Here is a 25,917-nt window from a genome sequence, read left to right on the forward strand (position 1 = left end):
CAGGGGCTGGAGAGGGGCTGGGCGCTGGCCTCTGCGTTGGTCTCAGGTCAGGAGACCCTGGTTTGTGCAATTGGTGCCTCAGATGCCTCCTGGATCATCTGTGTGCTGGACACAGGATAAAGCAGGGACCGGGACCGGGACCGATACGGGTCTGGCCTGGCGCAGCTGATGGCTGGGGAGTCTGTGGAGGCACGGCAATCTGCCAGACGCCACATCAGCCTCTACCAGGTCTCCCCCGTGCCAGCCTAGCCAGCTGGCACTGGTATTTTACGGACCCTCAGGCTAGTCCCCGAAAAGGCAAGCCTGTCATCTGTCTCCTGTACCCAGCAGCCCAACTTAGCGTGGCTCTGAGCAGAGGGCTGTTATGAGCCAGAGCAGGGCTGGTTCCACTGTGTTCAGGTTAACCGGCACAGGCCCCAGCCTTAGTCCCTGGCATCCCACCATGCCCCACTGGGCAGCCAGCTCTCCCGTTCACAGTGTGAGCCTCCACCCCTCACACCTTGGACATTCATTCTTCCTCCGGTTAGCAAAGGTGTCCCCCTCATCAGAGAAGAGAGACCAACTGCAGGCGCACCTGCCCTGTCCTTACCTGTTTCTCTCCATCTTCCAGTCCAGGCAGAGCTGCCCACCTGGACTCTGGGTCCTGTCCTCTCACACTGCTATAGCAGGAGCCTCCTGTCTGATGATCTCTCTCAAGGGAACAGCCTCTGCCTTTCAACAAGGTCCCCCAGTGTTAAATGAACATGTTACGGGCTCCGTATAAGGGACCCTCTATCAACCCAATAATTCCCTCCGGGTCTCTCCCGCGCCTTCCCCTCCACTGCCAAACTTCCCAAAAGGGTATCCACACCTGCTTCCTGCATTTCCCTGCTGTGCTTGGCAGCATTCCAGGGGGGCTGCACTCAGACCACCCGTGACGTCCAGTCTTTAAATCCAAAGCACATTTCCTTGACCCCTCTGCTACATTTGGTCGGTGACTTCCCCCCTGGGACACCCTCAGACGCTGGATGACCCGTTCTCCTACTTTATGCTCTCTCTGGCACTCATGCTCCTCTGCCCCGAGAGGGTGGGTTCCTCGGGACTCATCACAGGCTGTTTCACCTTCTGGGTGACCTCATCCTTACCCAGGCTCACCTCTAGCCCAGCTTTCTTCTGAGCCCCAAAGTATTTCACGTGCACCAGCTGCCCACCTGAGATCCTCATCGGCTGTTGTAGTGACACCTCAAATCCATCCTGTCATGATCTGAATTCTCAGACTTACCCACTCTCCCCCCGCACAAATCTGGCTCTCCTGTCCTGCCCTGCCTTAGCATCATCATCCTGTATCCCTGACCCACAGCCAGAAGCCTGGCAGACATCACTGACCTTGGCTTTCCTCTTCCACCCCCCCATCCACATGACCCCAAATCCTGTCAATTCTCCCCTTCCCCCGTCACCTTCCAGATGCAAAGCCACTGTCCCCTGCCCTAAATCACCAAAGGCTTCCTCACTGCTCTCCCCTGCCCACAGTGGCCCCCTCCAATCTGACTGCACTACAACCAGTGGCCTTTTGAAAACATCTGAGCATCTTTTCTTTTTTTAATTTTTAGCCGCACCACGCTGCATGCGGGATCTTATTTCCCCAACCAGGGATCGAACACGCACCCCCTGCAGTGGAAGTGCAGACTCTTAACCACTGGACTGCCAGTGAAGTCCCTGAGCTTTTTTTTTTTTTTCTTTTTCTGAGAATCTTTCTCACACACTTACAATGCTTCTCTGGGTTCCTGTCCCTCTCCCTCCCATGGCCAGCCAACAAGAGCCTGCATGCTTGCTTGAGCTCTCCTCACTCCAGTCACACTGGCCTTTCATTTCCTGGGACTCACTGAGGTTCTCTGCACATCCTACTCACATTGGTTCAGCATGTACTTCTCAAACACTGGTTTGTGCAAGGTGCTGAGCCAGGGAAGGAGCCTGGCATGGTTCCTGCCCTCCTGGCACTCCCACTCTGGGTGGGGGAGGGGAGATATAATAAACAAATAAATGAACAAGACAGTCTCTGACAGTGTTAAGTGTGATGAAGAAAAATAAAGCGATGTGATCATGACCGAAGGGAGGGGACACTTAGAGTCGGGCAAGGTGATGAGGAATAAAGCAAATCAAGTCGAGGGTGGAGGTGGGGGAGGATTTCAGGCAGAGGGAACAGCACCTGCAAAAACCCGGAGGTGTGAGAGTTCGGTGGCCAAGGGCCAGCCGGGAGCCCCTGTGACCGTGTGCTGGGTGCAGGGACAGTGATTTGAGATGGGGCTGGAGAGTGGGCAGATGGGCCTGGGGCCACGCCGAGATGTTTGGACTTTGTTCCAGTGCCGTGGGAAGCCACTGGAGGCTTAGAGCGTGCGAGTGACATCATGCGATTTATGCTTTTAAAAGCTCACGCTGGCAGCTGTGTTCCTCTCTCTCACTCACCACTAAAATCCGCCTCCCCCCCACGCCACCCCGGCCTACACTGCTCCTGGCCCATAGTGAATGTTCAAAATAAGTGTTGAATGAATGCACGCCCCTGACTTCCTGTGTGACCTGGAGGTAGTCACTTCTCTCTCTGGACCTTAGTTTCCTCACCCGAAATACGGTCGGTGGGAATTTCACGCCAGGGTGTGTGGGCGGGACTGGATTTAGGTTACCCGCCTCCCCGAGCGCCCCGAGACCTGAGTCTCCCACCCCAGGAAGGGAATGTGGGGTGTTCCCCCGGTGGGGACCTTAACCAACGCGCGGCGGCCCTGCCCAAGCCCTGGACCGCGGTCCGAAGGGTGCTGCAGCCCCAGGGGCGGGACCCGCAGGCGATCCCCCGCGCCCCGGCTCGGATTGGGTGCAGCCGTGACCGGCACCACGCGATTGGTCGGTCCAGAAGCAGGGGCGGGGCCTAGCTCCTGCAGCGGGGCGGCCCGGCAGCTGGGGACGCGGCCAGAGCCCGCGGAAGCTGCTGCGGGGGCGATGGCCGCGCCGAGCCCGGGGCCCCACGAGGTAGGTGCAGACCCGAGAGAGGACAGGAAAGGAAAGGGTTGGAGGGCAGGGGCAGGACCTCCCCTCCCCGTGCAGGGCGAACACACCCCCATCCAAGCCCAGAAGGGGTCCTGCACTGGCCGGGACTGGGACACGCCCCACATGGGGCCGCAGGTCTGAAGCGGGGAGTCCGGCGGGTATCCCCCGAGAACTTCCTCAGTTTCCTCATCGGGAAAATGGAGACAATGATAAAAGCTTCTCCTTCATAGGGCTGTTAGGAGGTCAAGCTCTCAGACAGTGCTGGGCACATGGTGGGCGCCCAATGCGAAGGGGTCAGCAGCTATGATCTCAGCTTCGTGCTGACCCTCCGCGCTGGCCTGGAGGAACTCGACATAGACGAGTGGAATAGATGACTGAATCACTGACATCACAGCTCCTACTATAAGGAGTTCCTGTGCAGGATGCTCAAACTCAACAGTAACAACAGTTAATACCTGCCACGAAGGAGTTATTATAGTTCTCATTTTACAGAGGAGAAAACGAGGTGCAGAAAGGTTAGGTGATCTACCTAAGCTAGTGACAGGTTGCAGAACAAATGCTCTGCCTACTGATAATAAACATCACTACTGTGGGTGCTGACTGCATGCCAGGTACTGTCCCCTCACAACACCCAGTGAGGTGGGTACCGGCCTTATCTGCATTTTACAACTGAGGAAACTGAGGCAGAGAGGGATTGAGGGGTGAGCTGACAAGCAGTGGATGTGGGACTCAGACCAGGGTCTCTCACCTGTGGGATACTTGCTGCCTCAGGCTCATTGCTTCTGGTGCCTCCCACCCCAGGTCCTGACCCCCTCCCCAGAGGCTGGACACAGAGCTGCCACCTCGAGCTCTGGCCGCCGTGGCCTCCTCTGGCGTCTACGAGACAAGCAGTCTCGCTTAGGCCTGTTTGAGATTGGCCCAGGGCATGAGCTGCACCAGCTGACGTGTATGATGCAGGCAGGGCTGTGGGCTGCCACTCAAGTGTCCATGGACCACCCACCCACGGTGAGTGGCCAGTCTGTCCCGTGCACCTCCACAGCACCGACAGCAAGACCAGGCTGATGCCCTGTCCTGCTAATACTGCAGGGCTGGGGAACAGAGCGGACTAGATAGAAGGAGAGGAAGGCAGGGGCTTGGTGCAGGGAGGGAGGGACATTCTGGGGTGGGGGCTGAGGCCAGGAAGCCAGAAAGCCCAGGGTGTGTGGGGAGTGCGAGGAAGCCCCTGACCCGGGTGGTTGATGTGTGATCTAGGTGGGTCTCTGCCTCTCTTTGGGCTTCAGTGTCACCTCTGTATAATGGATGGCAGGGATTGTACTCCTTGGTCTCTGAGGCCCTCCCGGTTCTGCCAGGGTGTGTGGTTAAGGGACCCCGCCCCCACCCCACTAGCCCAGCCCATCCTCCCCGGAGCTTAGGCTGGGGCCAGGCTGGCTCAGCAGAAAGGGTCGCCCACTGCAAGCTCAGCAGCTGGACGGCCCGGGTGAGCATGTGTGTTGTTTGTGTGTGTGCATACATGTGCACAGTGTGACCACATCCTGTGAGCCAGGTCCTAGCACAGGACCTGGAGGTCCAGGGAGAGAGTAGCAGTCCTCTCAATCTCATCACCTGCTGAAAATCTTCCATGGCTCCCCAATACTCAGCCTGGCCCCATGGTCCTGCTGGCTCAACCCCAAGGGCCAACTGTCCAGCCTCCTCCCCAGTCCATCCTTACTCGCTTCAGTCACTCAGGCTCTCCTTCCCTTCCTGGGGGCCACCACTGCTGTTCCCGCTCCTGTGAGCACCCTGCTCCTCCTCGCTACTGCCCTTGAGATTTCAGCTTAGGGGGCACCTCCTCCAGGAAGCTTTCTCTGATCCTGCTTCTCCCAGGCTGAGTCAGACAGTCCTAGGCTTCTAGGCCATCCCCTTTGACTGGGAAGGCATCTGGCGACACTTTGGCCAACGTGTGTCTGGGCACATGCGTCAGGCTCTAGCTCAGAGACTGGTGCTGGGGACCCAGCAGTGAATGAGACACACCTAGGACCTGCCTTGGGTTACTCTCCTCCTCCCTCCAGCTCTGGGAGGGCTGGCAGTCTATCTGCCCAACTCAGGCACACCCAGAGTGGTCCCCACTGGCTGGAGGAATCAAATTGGGGGGAACGGGGGTGAGGCCAGGTACAGGATGCTTGGGAGACCCTGGGCTGGCACTGGGGGGTTGAGACTTGCCCTGAGCCCCTCTGCTCCTTGCTACAGGGGCTGCCCACAGAGGAGGATTTCTCCGAGGTCCTGACCCAGGTTCACGAGGTAGAAAGCCCGAGTGCTGCATGGGAGGGGGTGTGTTCTGCTCCTCTCCTCAGTTTCCCCATCTGTGCAATGGGAATGACGGCTTGCCCCAGGGCTTTGCAGGAAGGGTGTGCTTACCCTGACCCTCCCGCGCCAGAGCCAACTGCACACACCTGGGCCCCAGGGACACTCTCGGGGCTGCTCTTCCTTTCCGCAGGGCTTCGAGCTGGGCACCCTGGCTGGCCCCGCCTTCGCCCGACTGCGGCGCTCCCTAGGGCTGGCAGAGGAGGACTATCAGGCTGCGCTGGGTCCCGGCGGCCCCTACCTGCAGTTCCTCAGCACCTCCAAGAGCAAGGCCAGCTTCTTCCTGTCGTGAGCTGGTGGCTGGGGTGGGGAAAGGGTGCGAGAGGTGTCCGGGGCGGAGGGGGGGCTCTTGAGGAGAGAGACAGCATGGCCAGGTTAGGGTGGGTCAGGGCCGGATAGCGGTCAGATGGAGGAGGAGAGACTGGGGGCGAGGGCAGGAGGCGAGAGGGGCGGTGCGGACGCGGCTCCTGCCCCACCTGGTCAGTGACCTCTCCGTCCCGCCCCCCAGCCACGACCAGCGCTTCTTCCTGAAGACCCTGCGGCGCCGGGAGGTGCGGGCGCTGCTCGCCCACCTGCCCCGCTACGTGCAGCACCTGCAGCGGCACCCACACTCGCTGCTTGCGCGGTTGCTGGGTATGACCGGCCAGGGACCCGGGACTGCGGGGCGAGGGGAGGGTGAAGAGAGAGAGCGAGAAGGGGAGGGGGTCAGGGAGTGGGCGGTTCCAGGACGGGGGACGTAGGGTACCTGAGCCCGAGCAGGGTGGAGGGGACTGGACAGGAGGCGGGGCCGGCTGGGGGCAGAGTTCAGGGGCGGGGCGGGTCCTAGACAGCAACGTAGGAGGGCGGGGTAGGTGGGCGGGGCCAATACCTCGGGCGGGGCCCAAAGGGGGCGGGGTTGGGATTGAATAGTCCCGAGAGGAGGGTATATGGGCAGGGCTAGGCCTGGGGGACACGGCATCTTTGGGGCTAAATTAAGAAGCGGGTCGACTTGGGACACCACCTCAAGCTGGGGAAGGGGTCTGGGGGCGTGGCCTGAAGGCTCGGGATGCGGCGGATCGCGAGAAGGAGGCATGGCCTGGAACTGGGGCAGGATGCACCCGGCGTTGCCGAGTTTGGGGCCTCTCTACCTGACGCCCTCTCCCTTTCCAGGAGTGCACAGTCTGCGGGTGGCCCGGGGAAAGAAGGTGGGTGAGGCCGAGGTGAGGGGGCCGGGCCGGAGGGGGCGGCTGGAGGGTTAGATCCTGTCCTCCCTTACTCCCTACCCCCGTCTCCAGAAATACTTCATCATCATGCAGAGCGTCTTCTATCCCACCGGCCGCATCTCCGAGAGGTGAGTCGGCCTCCCCGCCCCACCCAGAATGTGCCACCTGAAGCACCCACACTCACTAGACAGACAGCGAAACTGAGGCGCAGGGAGGAGAAGGGACGTTACCAAGATCTCCTGACGGGTCGGAGACAGTGATTCCCAGGACCAGCATCTCTTGAGCACTCAGTATGCCATGGGCGCTGTGTTGAGACATTTGCATTCATCATTTTCCTTATTCCCAGAACAACTCTTGAGGGGTAGCTGTCCTTATCATCCCCATTTTGTCGATGAGAAACTGAGGAGGGGAAAGCCACACAGCTACTAGGTGAGGAGCAGGGATTCAAACTAGCCTCTGATTGCAGGTGGCCCTCTGAGCCTCCTAGCCCTGCCTCTGCCTGCGAGCTCCACGCTGGTGCTCTCCCAGGGCGCGGACTTCACTCATGCCCTCTGTTGCTGCGTCTAGGGTTGGGCCCCTCTGTCCGGGATACCCCAGGGATGACAAGGTGCCAAGAGGCAGTCACAGGCAGGGGTAAAGTCTGGACTGGACGTTCAAAGGCCTGAGTTGGAATCCCTGCTCTGCCCTTTACTCACTGTGTGGTCTTGGGCAAATTAAAAACAAAACAAAACAGAAAACCTCTCTGAGGCTTTTTCTTCATCTCTAACATGGGGACGGTAACGGACTGGGGTTGTGCTGAGAATCTGGACAGTCACCCAGTGGAAGCTCTTGTTTCTTATTACCTCGTGAGTTCCCTGTATGTCTCAAGTCTGTATAAGGTTGAATTCTGTCTCCCCCACCCCTCACTTCCCAGGTATGACATCAAGGGCTGCGAGGTGAGCCGCTGGGTGGAGCCCGCCCCTGAGGGCAGCCCCCTTGTCCTGGTGCTGAAAGACCTCAATTTTCAGGGCAAGATCATCAACCTGGGTGAGCCACGGGGGCGGTCACTGCCTGCTCTTCCTCCATTTAGAGTGAAGTTAGAAGGGTGTCCCTGGCACTGCTCTCTGCCTGAGTCTTTTTTTTTTTTTTTTTTTTTTGTGGTACGCGGGCCTCTCACTGTTGTGGCCTCTCCTGCTGCAGAGCACAGGCTCCGGACGTGCAGGCTCAGCGGCCACGGCTCACGGGCCCAGCCGCTCCGTGGCATGTGGGATCTTCCCAGACCGGGGCACGAACCCGTGTCCCCTGCACCGGCAGGTGGACTCTCAACCACTGCGCCACCAGGGAAGCCCCTCTGCCTGGGTCTTTAATAGCCCAGATTCTGGAGTGAGGCAGAGAATCCTAACTCCACAGCTTTCTAGCTAGGTGACCAAGGCAAATTACAGATGAGTTCCCTCATCTGTGAAATGGGACAGTAATGACATCTGCCCTTCTAGGGCAGATGTGTGTGGAGCCCTCAGAAACTTGCCTGGCACACAACGAGCACTCAGGTGGGGGCACTGATGCTCCGGCAGGGCCCCAGCGGAGCTGGCTCCTCCACCAGATGGAACTGGACACCGCCTTCCTCCGGGAGCTCAACGTGCTGGATTACAGCCTCCTGATGGCCTTTCAGCGTCTCCATGAGGATGAGCAGGGCCCAGGCAGTAGCCTCATCTTCCGCACAGCCAGGTGGGCCCCCCAGAGGCAACAGCAAGAATGAGGTGATGAGAACATGGAAAAGACAGACAGTGTAGTGGGGAAACAGCACAGGCAAAGGCTCGAAGACTGGAAAGTGCAGTGTTTGTGTGTATGTGTGTACGTGTGTGTGTGTGTGTGTGTGTGTGTGTGTGTGTGTGTGTGTAGCGTGGAGGGCTGGAGAAGCCTGGCCGGCAGGGGTAGCAGGCACAGATGGATCACAGCAGAGGAAAGACCAGGTGAGATCCAGTTGGGCTTTTGAAGAATCTGCCCATTTTCCAGAAGGAGATGTGGAGCCATTGAAGGTTTCAGACATATTTAATTTTGGCCTTAGAAAGAGCCCTTGCCCCTTAACTCGGTCATTTCACGTTGAGGACCCTGAAGTCATCACCACTGGCACCATCATCTTGTTGCCTTCCTCTTGCATGCAGCCAATCTTTGCATGCTGACTATGAGCCTCATTGAGAGGATGGGCTCTTTCCCATTTTAGAGATGTGGAAACTGAGCCTCAGAGAGAGGAAGTGAAGTTGTAGAATGACTTTTGAGGATTCATGTTAGTACTTGGTTAGTGACTTGCATTTCAGTCCTCCAAGGCCCACATCTGTGGTTGAACCGAATTACTCAGGGTTTAAGACAGGCACTTCAAGGAAATAAGTTCATTGATCCAGTGGGTGGACAAGTGAAAAATGATGTCCACTCACTAGCCCCCATCCCCACCCCTTGGAGGAAGACCTTGGGATGGGTGAGTCTTGGGCACAACCCAAGGTAATGGCTTGGTGGGCACATCCTGACCAGATGGTGGAAGGCTTGCCACGGGGCACAGAATCCACCAAGTCTGCCCATCCAACCTAGGTCAGCTTCTCCCTTGCCCTCTACCCCCAGATAGTGCTCATATTACAGCCGTCATTCAGCAGGTAAACCCCAGTGTGCATACAACGGTTGTTTCTCCATGCTGCCTGGTAAAAGGTCACAGCTACAGCCCCACCCCCAGCCAGTTCCCAGCCCCTCATTCAGAACCCACCACACCCAGGTTAACCCTGGCACTGCAGGGAGTACCAGCGCTCTGTTCTGGTCCCCAGACCACTCGGTTCTGATTGGTTGGTGCTTGGGTGGGACTTTCTTTGATTGGTTTCTTTCCCCCAAGACCTGGGCAGGGCAGGGATAAAGCCCTCAGCGACCCCCCCCCAGCGACCCCTACTCCCACCATCACAAGAGGACAACGTTAGGGGACTGAGCCTGCTTCTGGTTGGGATTGGGGGCCCAGCCAGAGGCACCTTCTGATTTGGAATACAATTTGAGGCAAAAAGACACACCATCTGTGAACTTGGGTTGGACTTTGTCTGCAAGGTTTCAACTCTGCCACCCTGAAACTTCCAGGGTTGGATAACCCCAAACAGCAGTTTAGGAAGTACCCAAATATGGGACTTACCCAAAGTGACGTGGCACATAAGTGCAGAGCCAGAGTCTGTGTGACCCAAATGCTCTAGACCAGCGCTACCCAGTAGAAATTTAATGCGAGCCACACATGTAGTTTTAAATTTTCTAGTAGCCTCATTTTTAAAAGTAAAAAAGAAATAGGTAAAAATAATTTTAATAACATATTTCACTTACTTCGTACATCCAAACTTTTATCATTTCATCATCTAATCAATATAAACATTTATGAGATATTTTACATTCTTTTTCTCACACTGCTTTGGAAATCCAGTGTGTATTTTATACTTACTGCGCATCTCATTTGGGACTGGCCACATTTAAGTGCTCAGGGCCACATATGGCTGGTTGGTGGCTGCATAATGGACAGCTCAGCATTAGACAGTCAACTGCACTTTACTCAGCCACCCAGTTTATCTGACATCACAGGTCCGGGCACACGGGAGGTGGGGGAATGACCCAGGGGCAGCATGGCCATGCTGACAGGGTCCATTGGCTGGGGCTCCCTGGAGGACGTGGTAACCTCACCCTCCTGTCTGCCCCCAGGTCTATGAGAGGGGTACAGAGCCTGGAGGAGCCGGAAGCCCAGAACCGCCGGCTGCTGCCCGACACCCCCAACGCCCTACACATCCTGGACGGGCCAGAGCAACGCTATTTCCTGGGCCTCGTGGACCTCACCACAGTCTACGGGCTCCGCAAGCGGCTGGAGCACCTGTGGAAGACGCTGCGCTACCCAGGCCGGACCTTCTCCACCGTCAGCCCAACTCGCTACGCCCGTCGCCTCTGCCAGTGGGTGGAGGCGCACACCGAGTGACCGGCGCCCAGCCGCGCTCTCCCCACCTGGACAATGGTCGCCCGCTGGGGACGCGGGTTCCAGCTTGGCCCGGGCAGCGGGTCGGGCTCTCCTCGCCTGTTGTTCCTCCTATTGGCCTCCAGAGGGCAGCATCCCCTAATTAATATTATGAACTCATTTTGCTGGGGATGCTGTGCCTGGCATTGTATCAGGGACTCCCTTACATTAGCTCATTTAATCCTCAAAAAAAAAAAAAAAAAAAAATGCTATTATTCCTTTTTTTTTACAGACCATGAAATGAAGGCTCAGGGGGTGAAGGGACTGAGCTAGATCATTCAGCAATAAATGCTGGAACCAGGACTCAACTATGCCTTTTGGACTCAGGAGCCTGTATTCTTACTCTCCAGCTCCCACAGCTCTGTCCTCACTGGGGAAGGGGGGAGGCTGAAGCCACCAAGCCCAGCCCCCTTGTCGTCCAGATGGGGAAACTGAGGCCCAAAGACTTTAAGGGGCTTAGTACGGGTAAGTGGCAAGGCCAGCCCAAGAACCCGGGCCTCCCAACCCCCCGCCCTGGCTCAAGCAGGGCCCACTGGCCTCCCTCTGGGGTGGCCCCCCTCACTCCTGCTCTTCTAGGATGCAGGTGGGAGGAGGTGGGGGAGTGGGGGGGCTTCAGCTCTGGGAAACATTAGACTGCGGTCCACTATGGGTCTTGAGTAAGCTCTGCCCTCCTCTGGGAGTCACTTTTATCATCTGTGAAATGGGAGCAGGGGTTGGTGGTCAGATGGAGGGACCTGGACACACAGACATCACTGGGAGCAGAGAAGAAAATTGCCTGCATAGCCTGTGATCTTTCCTTCTCCCTCCTCCAGGAAACTCCAACTCTGCCTTTGGCCCCAGTCCAATCCGACCATGCCCAAGTGGCCCTTTCCTCTAGAGCTTCTCTGGGGCCTGGCTGTGTGATCAGGACAATGTGCTAAACCTCTCTGTGCCTCAGTGGTCTAATCGTTAAAATGGAAACATTTAACTCATTAAATATTTATTGAGCACCTGCTATGTGACAGGCCCTCTGCTGGGAAATGGGGACGTGGGGTGGAGCAAGATGCGTAGATTCCACCGCCACAGAACTCACAGTCGGGGTGGGGGGGGGGACAGTGACAAAAGCAACCTGTGTGACAAAGCCTTGCGAAGGACCATGGGGCTGTGGAGCTCAGGGAAGGAGCCTCTACCTAATTATTTGATGGGTGGGTGTGCTCTAACCCCTTCACTGAGACCAGAAGAATCAGATGCAGCTCTGGGAGGGTCCCAAGCCAAGGACACAGCAAAGACCTGGAGTAAGAGAGAGCCTGGCACTAGAGAGAAAAACATGACACTGTGGTTGGAGTTCAGGGCTGGGGGGACAGTGTGGTCGTGTGGGGGGCTTTGTGGGCCAATGGCTGATCCCTGGACTGGATGACTCCAGACCTTGGGAAATTCACTCACCCACCACTCCCATTCCATTGGCCTTGAGAGAAAAGGAGGAAAAATGGCTGGTGGGGGAAGGGAGAGGAAAGGGAAATCTTATGCCGCAGGGCTGGAGTGCGGGTTCCTGGAATATATATACATACATATAATTGACCTCACCCCTAGCTGCCTGGGTGAGTCTGGGTGATTACCTTTCTGAGCTGGCACAAGCCACAGGGCATTTCTTGTTCTGGCTCAGCAGGAAGCTGAGACACAGAGTGCATTAAGGTCATCACTAAGGAGGTGGGTGGGTCGTGGAGACTCTGCGGTGGGAGGGCAGCACCGCAGGAAACTGGGGTTTGGCCCTACATTTCCCTGGGATCTGGATCCTTCAGGGCTGAGTCAGGGCCCGAGTCCTACGCTCATCGATGGGGATGGCTCAGCCCCTACCCACTTTGGGTCTCTGGCAATGGGCTGAGGCAGGGCCTGTGGCTGGAAAGGAAGTGGCTTGTCCAAGGTCTCACGAGGCCCAGGACTCCTGGCTCTTCTAACTGGCTCATTCAACAGACTTTATCTAGCACTGAGTGTGTGCCAGACACTGTGCTGGTGTTAGAAATGCCCTAAGAACATGACTGGCCTGACTGCCCGCAGGGAGCTTAGAAGCTGGTGGGCAGATGGACCATAAACAAGAAAACCAGTTAATACACTGCATGATTTCAGAGTGTGACAAGCACTATGAAAAAAATAAATCAGGTTGGGACAAGAGGGATGGTGGTGCGGTGTTGGATAGAAAAGTTGGCAAGGGCCTTTCTGGGGAGGTGATGTTTGAGCTGAATGACAAGAAAGAGCTGGCCATCTGAATAGAGAAGTCCAGGTAGAGGATAGAGCAAGTGCAAAAGTCCTGAAGTAGGAATGAGCTCAATGCAACTGGAGATTGGAACGGTGGCCAGGGTGGGTGGATGGTGATTAAGAAGGAAGCAAGAGGGCCTCCTTATTCTATGAAGAGTAAGGAGAGGACTTTTGCCAAAACCAAATTGAAGAGCTTCATCTGAGGCTGTGGAACTTCCCAGTGTCAGTTCCACTGTGGATGTATGACCCTCATCTACTCTGGGAGCCCAGGATATCTGGGCATGTCTGGGCTTGTCAAGACAGGAACTTGACCATGTCTCCATGCGGCCTTAGCAAGGAAGGATTTGCCTCTCTGGGGAAGGAATCGTCACCAGCCATTGTGGGTGATCAATGAATCCATAGGGGACATCTCATCATTTTCCCCTTGGGGTTGGGGCCACGGAGAGAGACTGAACTGAGGTGTGCCCAGGCTGGAGTGGGGGATACAAGGAAGGCTTGTGCTCAACGGAGGCCCCGGGGGCAGGGCTGCTTCAACAGCGCCCCCAACAGGATGGGGAGAGGCATGGAGGCCTAGATCACCGGCTTGGGGGAATTTGGCTTTGCCTATGGAGTGCTAGCCCTGGAAAGCTGCTGATCTGGGTGCAGATACCCAACACAGATACCCTGCTGTTGTGCCCACACCGGAACCTCTTAGAAAAAGGAAAATGGAGTTTGAAATGGGACCAGAGCCGGAGTCCAGGCTGGTTCCCAGGCCAGGGCCCTGCAGAAGGGGGTACGTGTGGTAAGATGAGCTTTCTTTCAATGCTCAGGAAGCATTTTGTAAAAAAGAAAAACAGTTTAGATGGGAAGTATGCTCTCCACTTCACCCCAGGCCCGCCTCTCCCAGTTGCCTCCTATTTGCCCCTTCAATCCTATCTGGCCCCGGAAAGCACTTGACTTTGAATCCCCGAGGGACCCCAGGTGAGCCTTCGAATGGGACACATTCCAGCACCTGCAGGGGCCCTACACTGTGTTGGCTTCGAATTGGAGGACACTTTGAGAAGGGGGGTGTTATAGTGTGACTTCTTTTGTACCATGATTCTTCCTCATCTTGTGTGAAACTCATAGGATTTAACCTCAGTAATTCGAGATGGAGTCACAGTGGCCAATGTGAACTTCCATATTAGCTGTTGTGAACTGTCCAGTACAGGACTGCAAGTGTCTGAGTGTCATAAATTAATAGTGTTGCTTAAGGGACTTCCCTGGCGGTCCAGTGGTTAAGACTGCACTTCCACTGCAGGGGGCATGGCTTCCATCCCTGGTTGGGAACTAAGATCCCACATGCCGCCTGGCGTAGCCAAAAAAAAAAAAAAAAATTAACAGCGTTTATTTATTTGGCTGCACTGGGTCTTAGTTTTGGCACGTGGGATCTTCGTTGCTGCGTGCAGTGGCATGCAGGATCTAGTTCCCTGACCAGGGATCGAACCCGGGGTCCCTGCATTGGGAGCGTGGAGTATTAACCGCTGGACCACCAGAGAAGTCCCAGTAGTTTTGCTTTAGATAAGGAATTTGTTTGGTTCCTCAGGAAGACTCTACTGGCACAGAGACTGATAGAGACAAGATTCTTTGGGGCATAACTGTTACACCCTACAGGCAGATCCTTTAAAACGAGACCACAAGACTGAGCAACTTGAAGGCTCTTTGCTGGAGGACTCCACGCTGCTGAGAGCTGTTCCAGACGGATGCTCTGTTGGAGCAGAAGGCGACTTCCCACTCACATTTGTCATGAGATTCTGGTTCAGCTGGACCAAAGCCCGCCGCTCACTCGTGCTGAGACGTGACCTTCCCAGTCTTCTCCTTGGAGTTGTTTGTTACCCCCTTTTCTATTTTCCCCACTAACCTGTGTTGTGTGCAATAAACCAAGTGACTCGTGAATTGAACACTGGTTGTGGTTTTTGTTTTGGTTTTTTTTTAAATGTTTATTTATTTATTTGCTGTATCAGGTCTTAGTTGCAGTGCGCGGGCTCTAGAGTACCCAGGCTCATTAGTTGCGGCACAGGCTTAGTTGTCCTGCAGCATGTGGGATCTCAGTTCCCTGACCAGGGATCGAACCGGCATCCCCTGCATTGCAAGACCAATTCTTAACCACTGGACCACCAGGGAAGTCCCATGGTTACGTTTTGTATATCCCCAGTCCTGTGATTCTAACCTGGTCTTACCGCTGGATCTTGCAGCAAAACGGGGGTGTTTGGGAGATGAAAGTAGCTTGTCAGAGCCCTGGCTCTGCAGTGACTGCCCAGGGTTTGAATCTTGGCTCTGCCACAAGATGCCTCTGCACCATCTCACTGGGAGATGCTATCATCAGGTAGGTGCTATCATCATCCCCACTCCACAGAGGAGAAAAACTGAGGCTCAGGTGAACTCACCCGAGGTAGTCCAGGTAAGGTTGCCAGAGAAGATACAGGACGCCCAATGACACTGGAATTTCATATTTCTAATATAATTATTGGTTGTTGCTGAAATTCCAATATAAGCGGGCATCCTGTATTTTACTTGCTAAACCTAGCAACCCTACCAAGCTTGAAACCCGGGGCTGCCTGAGCCTAAAACCCCGTTTAATTACCGTCCCGCACCGCCCCCCTCCCCGCCCCCCGCCGCCCGACTTCATAAATGGAGAAACTCCAGTCCGGACGACAAGAGAGCCACGGCACATTGGCTCCGACACCCTCTAGCCCTTTCCTAGGCGGACCGCCCAACCCACCTCCCGCAGGAGCCTGGGAGACGTGCGGGAGGGCAGAAGAGGGGAGACGCTGGAGCTCAGACTCCGCCCCCAGCTGCCGAGGCCCGGCCCCCACTCCCGGAGGCCTCTCCGCCACTGCCAGCCGCGTACTTCCCACCCACGCCGCGCAAGCCGCGCTCGTAAGCCCCGCCGCCGCCGTTCAGCCCCGCCCCCAGCGCCCCTGTCTCCTCCCCGTCCCGGCAAACCCCGCCCCTGCCGCCGGCAGCGACCGCCCTTTCAGTTTCTAGTCTCCAGAAGCTGCGGCGACGGCACCGCCTCCGCCCAGGTTCTCCGGCTTCCTGCCCGGCTCGTCCGGCCCGCGGGTCATGGAGCTCGGAGCTACGGATCGGGAGCAGCCGGCGCGTCCCAACCTGTCCTCCAGGTTAGCGCCTGGCCGGGTGAGCGGGTGGTGGAATCTGGGAGTGGGGTCGAAATCCCTTGTGCTGTCCCGCCCCAGGCCTCTCCATTAGTGAGGTAGGAGAGATGGGATGGGAGTCGAGGCTCCAGGCTCCTGATTCTGTCCAACCCAGAGTCGAGGGGTGACCTTGAGCCGAGGGCTCCTCTCGTCTGCCTCTCCTTCCCCATCTGTGCAATGGGGACTGGGTTGGCTGGAGGTTTCCCAAGGGTCACTGATTCCAGCTCCTTTAGGATGGGGACAGTGCTTCCCCGTGTTTGGAGACTTTAAGGCGTTTGATTCCCAGAAGCCATCTGCCCTGACCCCGGCCTGTACCCTCCCCTGCCTCAGTTTCCCTGGGCAGTTTCTTCAGAGGCCTGGGACCCAGCTCTGAGTGTCTGGGTTTTGGCAGGTCCCCGGCTCCCATCCCTTCCCAGCCTGATCCCTGGAGGCAGCAGCCACCCGGCTGCTGAGCGGCAGTGACAGCATGAAGGCTCCGGTAAGTGGCGGAAGGAGGAAGGCTCACAGGGGACTTGGAGGTGGCTTCTGGCACGGCAGCCTCAGTAGCCTCTCCCACCCCAGGGCTGACTGTCACTTCCGACTTCACTGCTCCTGAGCTGAGGAGAAGGCCAGACTGGCCTCAAAGGCCAGCCCTGAGCTGGCAGGCTGTGTGGCCCCAGGCAAGTGGCATTCCATCTCTGGTTTCCGGGCCTTGCCCCTCCTCCTTGTAGAATGGAGATCATAGCACTACCTCCTGTGAGCATCCGAGGTCACCAGGTGAGGCATCTGTCTACCTGGGAGCGGGATATGCTGTGAAAGTTCAGTTTAGCTGCTCTTGATTTTATTCAGGAGCCCCTGGTGAGAGCCTTGGACGTTGTGGGAAGTCAGCCACGGCTGCCTGGATCAAGGTCTCTGGGTCCCTTGTGGGCAGGGGACCAGGTGCCAGGCACAGCCTGAGGCCTCAGGGGCTGAACCCCCTCCTCCGCACAGCTGGCCACACAGAGATTTATTTTTAGAAGCTGAAGTGGCTTGTGGGCAGAATAGCGAGGGCCTCTGGCAGGATATACCTGGGGGAGCTGGGGGGCTGCTTTTTCACCTCTGGTTTTCACAGAGCCCCAGCCAGCCACTCAGTGGTTTCTGAGGGGTGGCAGAGGGACCTGGGCCTTGGGTAGGCTGGGAGAAAGTTAGCACCCAGAGAGACACAGGTGGTGACCAAGGTGGCACAATGGCATGTCCGGGTTGTGTCCCCCACTAGGCGACTCCGCCTGGAAGGCTTGGGGGGGGGTACTCATTAAGTCTGCCCGCCGGGCAGTGGGCCGGGAGGGCTTCCTGGTTCAGGTGGCCTTTGGCACGTGGTTTCTGGAGGCAGGAGCCTCTGGGCTGCAGCTTTCAGTTGTTGAAACCATTCGTTGAATCATGCTGCCCTCACATCCCTTTCTTCCATCCCTTTCCTCACCCGGTCTGCTGACCCAAATCGCGATCATCAGCTAGGTGGATGGCCACTGAGTCAGCTGGGGGAGGGGATGGGCTATGGGCATGCAGACAGCCTCATCCCAGGGTCTGAAGGGGGCTGGTTGCCCTTCTGATGGGCCACTCTCCTGTCCTCACGTGCACAGCACTTCATGGTAGTGCTTTGGCCACTGACCTCACAGTAAGTTCACGCTGTGGGCATTATCTATTTCAAAGAGGAAGCAGGCCCAGAGAGGTGGAGAGTTATACCCAAGGCTGCACAGTACACCTCAGCTTCTGGTTAAGAGCACGGTTTCTGGTTTTGAGGCCCCACCCTGCTACTTTCGTACTGTGTGGCCTTGAGCTACCCATTTCACCCCAAGTAGTTTCCCTTATCCTAGAATATAGGAATAATAATAGGGCTCATCTCAGGGTCATGTGCTCTGAGCTTGGCAGCCCAGAGGAAGGCCTGGTTAACAGAGATGGTGGCCTCTGCTGATGTTCTGGGAACTACTGAGCTGGGGTTTGGACCCATGAGGCTGGGGTACAGCACCCCTGCAGATACTTCTAGGAGCCCCAGCGACCCCCACTCCCACCCCATGACGACTGTCTCCCCAGGGTCGGCTCCTCCTCATCATCCTGTGCTCCTTGGGCTTTTCCGTTGCCTACATCCTGCTGTGCTGCTGGACCTGCCTGCCCTTCTGCCTGGCCTCCTGCCTGGACTCCCACCTCTCTATCAACTCCAGGCCCACTGTGCGAGGGCCCCAGCACTTCAGTGGCTACAGCAGCGTGCCAGATGGCAAGGTGAGTTGGCTGGGCAACATGTGGGGGGCAGGCCTGGCCAAGGCTACCAGGGTGCCCCCAACTCTCTGGGGTTGTGAGAAATGGGCTCATGTCAGGCCAGCCTGGACCCTGGGCTTGGCTCCTGTCCACTAGCTGACCTGTCACTTTACCTCTCTGAGCCTCAAGTTCTAAGAGGAAATGTCTTTTTTTTTTTTTTTTTTTTTGGCTGCACCGCGCATCTTGCAGGATCTTATTTCCCCGACCGGGGATTGAACGCGGGCCATGGCAGTGAACGTGCCAAGCTCTAACCATTGGACCATCAGGGAATTCCCACATGTCTTTTTTTTTTTTTTTTACTTCAACAAATAATTGCCTGGCTGCTCTCAGCTGGGTGCTGGGGATAAAAAAAGGTGAATCAGACAGGGTGGCCCCCTGGAACTCCCAGCCCAGCGAGGGGAGCCAGACATCATCACATCATGGTGCTGCACGCATCTTTAGATTGACCTGTCTACGCACAATCCGTTTGTTCAGCAAGTGTGTATTTGGTGCCTTGGATGTGTCCTGCCTTGTGCTGATGGCTGCTGGGGATACAGATGACACAGGTAAAAGTCATATCAGCCCCAGAGCTCTCCCTCTGGGGGAGACAGGGACAGTGGGGCCCGGGGGTGACGAGGCAGCTGAGGCCCCTTGCCCCACGGCACACACCTCCCCATGCTTGCTCTGCTGGGCGAGGTTTGGAGCACTTTACCCCCTTCACCCTGATTTCAGCGGCCCCATCTGGTATGTCTCTCAAAGACATCCCGCAACGACACCTGGTGCAGGAAGCTCCCAGTTCGGAGTTTGACAGCTCTCTGAACGTTGGTCAGAGGGAGGCGTGCTCAGGGACCCTGGCTTGGAGGAGACCAATTTCAGACCTTCACCCCTCTGAGTCACAGTTGCCTTATCTGTAAAAGGCTGTCATTACAGTTCCTACCTCGGTAGGGTCACTGTGCAGGTCCAAGTGGATGATTCATGGACAGTGTTTAGAACGGGTGCTGTGTAAATCTTTGATCAAGATGCAAAAACAGGGCTTCCCTGGTGGGAAGTGGTTGAGAGTGGTTGAGAGTCCGCCTACCGATGCAGGGGACACGGGTTCGTGCCCCAGTCCAGGAGGATCCCACATGCCGCAGAGCGGCTGGGCCCGTGAGCCATGGCCGCTGAGCCTGCGCGTCCGGAGCCTGTGCTCCGCAACGGGAGAGGCCACAACAATGAGAGGCCCGCGTACCGCAAAAAAAAAAAAAAAAAAAAAAATGCAAAAACAGCTGGGGTCGGGGGGACAAATTAAAGCGCCATACAGGTTTGGCCAGGTGGGACAGACGGCTCCACGGTCATGGCCAGTGTTCATTTCAGATGCTCAGAGCTCATGGTGACGTGGGCCCAGGGTGGCCAGATCCTCTGAATTTTGTTGTTTGTTTGTTTTTTATTTATTTTTGGCCGCGTTGGGTCTTTGTTGCTGCGCGCGGGCTTTCTCTAGTTGTGACGAGCGGGGTCTACTCTTCGTTGCGGTGCGCGGGCTTCTCACTGCGGTGGCTTCTCTTGTTGCAGAGCACGGGCTCTAGGCGGGCGGGCTTCAGTAGTTGCAGCACGTGGGCTCTGTAGTTGTGGCTTGCAGGCCCTAGAGCGCAGGCTCAGTAGTTGTGGCACACGGGCTTAGTTGCTCCGTGGCACATGGGATCTTCCCGGACCAGGGATTGAACCTGTGTCTCCTGCATTGGCAGGTGGATTCATAGCCACTGCACCACCAGGCAAGTCCCCCAAGTTTGTTAACAGAGCATGAAATCTAAGTTTGGAATGTCAAAGGGCTGATTTTTATAAATTAAGTATTAATTGTCTTAAAGACCCTGTGTAGGACAAGCAGAACACCTCCTGGGGCTGATGGTGACCTTGGATCTGACCAGACCCCAGTTGTCAGGTCAGGCTCAAACTGAGGGCAGAATAAGGAAGTCTTGTTTATTGCTGGGGCGTGGAAACTGGGGCTACGAGTTCTTAAATCAACATTATGTCAGACATGAAATGTCCCTGAGTGGGCTACAACACTGTGTCTTTTATTGACTAGAATCCATGTTCCCATATCCTTTACACGCCTCCATAAACCTGGTTCCTCCAGGAGGGAATGGAGGCCTGGGGTAGGCAGCAAGTCCTTTGCTGGGAGCCCTGACCCCTGACACCCAGTGAATGTTTGCAGGCTTGTTGGCTCAGCTTCCGCCTCTTGGGGGATAATGAGGTGAGGGTTGGACCCTTACTGTGCCCTTGGTCTGTGCTGATCACTCTCCAGGCATTTTTAATTGAATCCTTCCTTACAGCCTGGTCCAGTAGATGCTATTTTCATCCCCATTTTACAGATGAGGGAATTGAGGCTCAGAGAGGCAAAGTGACTTGCGTAAGCCCACACAGCTAGGAAGGGGCAGAGCCAGGATTGAGGCTCAGAACCAGAGGTTCCCAATGTTGTCGTGGGCACTAAAGACTGCTTTTGCTTATAAACTGGAACAATGAGAATGGGACTGGGGCAGAGGAGGGAGTGACCTAAGAGTGATTCCGAAGAGCTGAGGTTCATATTTACCTAACAAACACATACATGACACCCAGTCTGTGCCAGGCACTGCTCTGAGTGCTTTATAAATATTTGCTTATGTAACCTTAATGAGGAAATGCAATGTAGGGCCCCTTAGGGCCTCAGCAGTAAAGACCAGGGTCAGGAATGTGGCTGATGAGGAAGCATGAAGATTCCCTGAACACAGAATCTTAGCTCTGCCACTTGTCATCGGTCTGACCTTGAGAAGGTCACTCCAGCTGCCCAGCCTCGGTTTCCTCATCTGCAAAATGGGTTGATAAAGGGACTTACATCCCTTTACTGATACATCTTACTGATATAGATGTCAAGTGTGGTCAGGGGGTGTTCCTGGGTGGAGTAGCAGGCAGGTGGAAGCTGTGTGCCCAGGACTTTCTTTTTTTTTTTAAAGAATTGTTTTAGTTTTCATTCTTTTTTTATATAAATTTATTTTATTTCATTTATTTTTGGCTGTGTTGGGTCTTCGTTGCTTCGAGCAGGCTTTCTCTAGTTGCAGTGAGCAGGGCCTGCTCTTTGTTGCGGTGCACGGGCTTCTCATTGCAGTGGCTTCTCCTGTTGCGGAGCACGGGCTCTTGGCGCGTGGGCTTCGGCAGTTGTGGCTCACGGGCTCTAGAGCACAGGCTCAGCAGTTGTGGCACATGGGCTTAGTGGCTCCGCGGCATGTGGGATCTTCCCGGACCAGGGCTCGAACCCATGTCCCCTGCATTGGCAGGCAGATTCTTCATCACTGAGTCACCAGGGAAGCCCCCCAGGACTTTCTTTCTCTCTACCTCCCCCTGCAGCCGCTGGTCCGAGAGCCGTGCCGCAGCTGTGCCGTGGTATCCAGCTCGGGCCAGATGCTGGGCTCGGGCCTGGGTGCCAAGATCGACGGTGCTGAGTGTGTGCTGCGCATGAACCAGGCGCCCACTGTGGGCTTCGAGGCGGACGTGGGCCGGCGCAGCACCCTGCGGGTCATCTCCCACACGAGCGTGCCGCTGCTGCTGCGGAACTACTCGCACTACTTCCAGCAGGCCCGTGACACCGTCTACGTGGTGTGGGGCCAGGGGAGACACATGGACCGGGCGCTGGGCGGCCGCACCTACCGCATGCTGCTGCAGCTCACCAGGGTGTACCCGGGCCTGCAGGTGTACACCTTCACCGAGCGCATGATGGCCTACTGCGACCAGGTCTTCCAGGACGAGACGGGCAAGAACCGGTGAGCCAGGGGCCTGCCTGCTGGGGTCTCCCTGGCGGCTGGGGACCTGCCTTCTCCAGCAGCCTCTGGTCCACCGAGGGTCTGCTCTGTCAGGTGCTGGGGCTCAGCAGTGGTACAGGCGGACGTGGTCCTGCCCTCTGATGGGGGCTGGGAATCAGAGGGCTGTCATTCATCGAGTTCTCTTAGAGATGAAGAATTCCAAATGGTGGTAAGGGGCGTTCGGCCTCGCCAGCATGCGTTGTGGGGTGACTGGTGTGGGCCCACGTCAGGGAGCTCTTCTCTCTGGAGGGGGTGCTCTGAGACCTGAACTGGTCTTTGGCGTCCCTTCCTGATAAGGAAAGCAACAGTGACAGTTCTAACAGCCCTTTTCACGCACCAGGTGCTGCCCTCAAGATCTCATTCTACCACACGCCTAAAAGAGCGCCCCGACTCCTGTGGCCCCCTCCTCCATGCACGGGCTCCTCCCTGCCACCTCCCCACCTCAGAAAATACGGCTGCCAGCCTCCAGTTTTTCAGACAAACACTTGGGCTTTGCCCTTGACTCCCCTTGTTTCATCACCCTCCACGTACGATGGGCTCTCGAATCTCCTTCCGTGCCCACGGGTGCCACCTTGACCTAAGCCACCATCCCCTCCTGCTCTCGCAGCACCCCCTGCAGTCTGAGCTCCAACTGCCCTAGGGAATTCATCCCATCAGTCACCTGCCCTCACCTTACAGCAGCTTCGCATAACGGGGAGAGTAGAGTCCAGACTCCCACCTCCTTCCTCCCCTGGCCTACAAGCCCCGCATGATCTGGCCCCTGCCTGCTTCTGTGACCTCATCCTCCTTCGCTTACCCTGTTCCAGCCACCCTGGCCGTCTGGGCCTCCTCAGACATCCACGCTGCTCTCACCTGCAGTCCCGTGCACGTGCCGTTCCTTCCCCCAGGTCCTCCCACAAATGACTGTTTGCTTCCAGATGTGGATGGAGTGTCATGTTGATCCCAAATGAAGGAGCATCTGCCACCTGACATCCTTCATCCCATTCTTTCGTTTCTTCCCAGCAGTTCTCTCCCAGCTGCCCACTCCCTTGAGAATGTTAGCAATGGGCGGGGCCGGTTCAGGCCAGCACAGGGCTTGGGAGGTGTTCAGTTTGAATGACTGAATCACCCCACAACCCCTCGGTAGAGGTGGAGGTGAGTGGCCCCCGGCTGGGAGAGTAACCAGTGCTGGTGCTTTGAGAGAGTCGAGGCCTGGGGTAGCCACACAGTTCCTTGCTCTGAGTTGGGTGTTGGGCCTGGAGGAGGAGCTAGGCTGAAAGTGTTCCCTCTCCATAGCCACCCATAATTATCCCCATTTCACGGATGGGTCACTGAGGCTCAGAGAAGTTCACGAGCAAACCTGATGACGCAGAGCAGATTCCAATGGAAGACCATTTGACTCCAGACGACCCTCTTCCCCACTTTCAACGACGGTGCTCTGCTGCCTCCTGCCGTCTCCCCAAGCTTGGTCCCTTAGCTGTGGGCGGGATGTGATCAGGGCTGCCGCACCACCGCTGGGAGAGGGGTGGTTTGCTCAAGTCCTCTGTGGGTGGGAAGAGTTGAACGGACCCGGCTTTGCACCCCACCCCCACCTGTTGCCCATTGCTGGCCTTGGGCTGGGGCTGCCCCGTCCTTAGGCACCCCCAGAACCCACTGTGGGCGTCAAGGTGAGAGGCCCTCGGCTGGGAGGGGAACCAGTGCTGTGCCTTGAGAGAGCTGAGGCTGGGGCCACCCTGCTCCCAGTTGAGTTGGGGTCGCGGCTGGCTGACTGCTTCCCTCCCTCTGCCAGGAGGCAGTCAGGCTCCTTTCTCAGCACCGGCTGGTTCACCATGATTCTCGCCCTGGAGCTGTGTGAGGAGATCGTGGTCTATGGAATGGTCAGCGACAGCTACTGCAGGTCAGGCTAGCCAGGCGCCGGGCGGGAGGGCACCATGCGTGGGCCCTGTCCATGCTGGAGGGTGCGTGGGCTTCCCGATGGGTGGCCGAGGCACAGGGTGGGAAGGAGCTCGGCCTCTGGAACAGGTTGGATACCAGCCTCCGCTCTGCCTGTGTGGCCTTTGGGCCTGGCCGCCACCTCCCAGAGCCTCTATTTTCTCATGTCCAAGAGAGAAAATAATCACACTTTCCTCAGAAGGTTATGGAAAGGTTTAGAGAATAATCTACCAAAGTGCCTACCACAGCATCAGGGCTGATGGTGTCAGTGATCTATTACACCTAAGTTCTGACTTGTGATATTATATAGCTCAACGTTATCATAACTAACATGACTAATTGAACTGAAAGGGTTCCACGTCTTCACCCTCTGTTCTTCTTGGAACTTTGCTGAGCACGTGGGTGAGATGGTAGTAGCCCGTGTGCCCTCTGCCATGGCACCTTGCCAGACAGCCAGTGAGTAGCTGGGTGTGCAGGGCTGGCAGCTCCATGCTCACCAAGAGCCCAGCACCAGGCGCTTTGCATATTTTGACCTGTGCTTTCAGCCGAGAAGGTAGGTAACCACCATCCCCATTTTACAGATGGGTTATTGAAGCTCACGGCGTACGTCTCTGGCCTAGAGTCAGCCAGCTTGCAAGAGGCAGAGCCAGGGCTTGAACCCTGGCCTTTGGGATCCTCAGGGGCTGCCCTTTTCCTCCTTTGTTCTGGCCTCCCCTGGGACCAAGCATGGGGCTCTGTGGCCTGTAGTACCTGGCGAGAGGGGGTCCGGCAGGTGGCAGGGTCTGGTGGGAGGCAGGCGAGCTCTGGTGCCTCACGCTCATCCCTGCTCCCCACCCACAGGGAGGAGAGCCGCCCCTCGGTGCCTTACCACTACTTCGAGAAGGGCCGGCTGGACGAGTGTCAGATGTACCTGGCACACGAGCGGGCACCCCGCAGCGCTCACCGCTTCATCACCGAGAAGGCTGTGTTCTCCCGCTGGGCCAAGAAGAGGCCCATTGTGTTCGCCCACCCGTCCTGGAGGACCCAGTAGCCCCCTCGCCCAGCCAGCCACGACGCCTTCACCAGGCCTCTGTTCCGACCACACTCCACCAGAAACATTTAATTTATGGATCCTGCCTCCTGTCGTGTGCCGAGCAGACCGAAGTTCTCTTCCTGCCCTACCCTGGGGACACCTGGGCCATCTCAGGCCTCTAGACTTACGGGGAGAAGAGGAGGGCCGTGGTGACCTTTGCACCCTCCTCCCTACCCCTGCTCCCTGAGTAATCTGAGTCGGATTCGTCACACCTCTGAGTCTGTCCGGTGGCCTTTGCTCCCGGGGCTGGCGACCCCCCTATTCACCAGCACCATGAATTTCAACCGAGCACCAGCCCTGGCCCTTCCTCTCTGCACTCCCTCTCCACCTGCCTTTGGTGCCACACTTCCCAGGCTTGTCGCCCTAGTCAGGGCAACCCAGAACTTGGGGTTTGTTGGGCGAAGGGGCCTTTGAACTGTGACTGCCAGGGCCACCTCTGGAGTGTATGGGTAAACATGTTTTCTGGAAGCCTGTCCTGGCTGTTGTCACGTGTCTGGGGGTGGGGATCGGGGCTCCTCTCGCCACCACAATGCCATGACCTGTTGTCTTGGGGGCAGACCTACAGCCGGCTGGGCTTCTGGCCATTTAATGTGCCTGCATGTTTCCTCCCCAGGAACCTACCCGCTTCCCCACCAGGTCAGGGAGTCTAACCCCATGACTGCACTTGACCCAGGGAACACCCCAGCTCAGAGGCTTCCATGGGATCCCCACCCTGTACCCAGTGGGAGGAGAGTCAGTGTGGGAGGAAATTCTTCCATGTCATGTTGCCTTCCTGGTCCAGGGTCAGATTCCACTGGCCTTGCCAGTTAAATTCCCAGTTAACTCTGGGGTTGGTTACACTGCTAGAAAGGAAGGAGGGCAGGCTTGGGGCTTTCCTTCTCTGAGTATCAGTTTGGTCACCTGTAAAGTGGAAAAGCACATCCAC

The 25,917-nt window shown here is 56.7% G+C and overlaps 2 protein-coding genes across 3 annotated transcripts; both read left to right on the forward strand.

Moving 5' to 3' along the window:
• The first annotated feature begins 2,945 nt into the window (after window positions 1-2,945).
• PIP5KL1 (phosphatidylinositol-4-phosphate 5-kinase like 1) lies at window positions 2,946-11,456 on the forward strand. The gene is made up of 11 exons (XM_060013296.1): window positions 2,946-2,997; window positions 3,817-4,020; window positions 5,242-5,292; window positions 5,489-5,643; window positions 5,864-5,988; window positions 6,505-6,539; window positions 6,630-6,685; window positions 7,471-7,583; window positions 8,108-8,261; window positions 10,248-11,016; window positions 11,364-11,456. The coding sequence occupies exons 1-10, from the start codon at window positions 2,968-2,970 to the stop codon at window positions 10,513-10,515; spliced, it is 1,191 nt and encodes a 396-aa protein (XP_059869279.1). The 5' UTR covers window positions 2,946-2,967; the 3' UTR covers window positions 10,516-11,016; window positions 11,364-11,456.
• Window positions 11,457-15,785: 4,329 nt separating this feature from the next.
• Window positions 15,786-25,465, forward strand: ST6GALNAC4 (ST6 N-acetylgalactosaminide alpha-2,6-sialyltransferase 4). Of its 2 annotated transcripts, XM_060014090.1 has the most exons (6): window positions 15,786-15,923; window positions 16,348-16,434; window positions 18,003-18,188; window positions 21,558-21,970; window positions 23,778-23,885; window positions 24,761-25,465. In XM_060014090.1, exons 2-6 carry the CDS (start codon window positions 16,423-16,425, stop codon window positions 24,948-24,950), a joined length of 909 nt encoding a protein of 302 aa, XP_059870073.1. In that variant the 5' UTR covers window positions 15,786-15,923; window positions 16,348-16,422; the 3' UTR covers window positions 24,951-25,465. The 2 variants fall into 2 exon arrangements, with proteins under 2 accessions (XP_059870073.1, XP_059870074.1); XM_060014091.1 differs by lacking the exons at window positions 15,786-15,923; window positions 16,348-16,434 and adding an exon at window positions 18,699-18,769 and having other exon boundaries at window positions 18,145-18,188.
• The last annotated feature ends 452 nt before the right edge of the window (window positions 25,466-25,917 follow it).

This window comes from Delphinus delphis, chromosome 6 (assembly GCF_949987515.2).
Source record: "Delphinus delphis chromosome 6, mDelDel1.2, whole genome shotgun sequence".
In the NCBI taxonomy this organism is placed as follows: domain Eukaryota; kingdom Metazoa; phylum Chordata; class Mammalia; order Artiodactyla; family Delphinidae; genus Delphinus; species Delphinus delphis.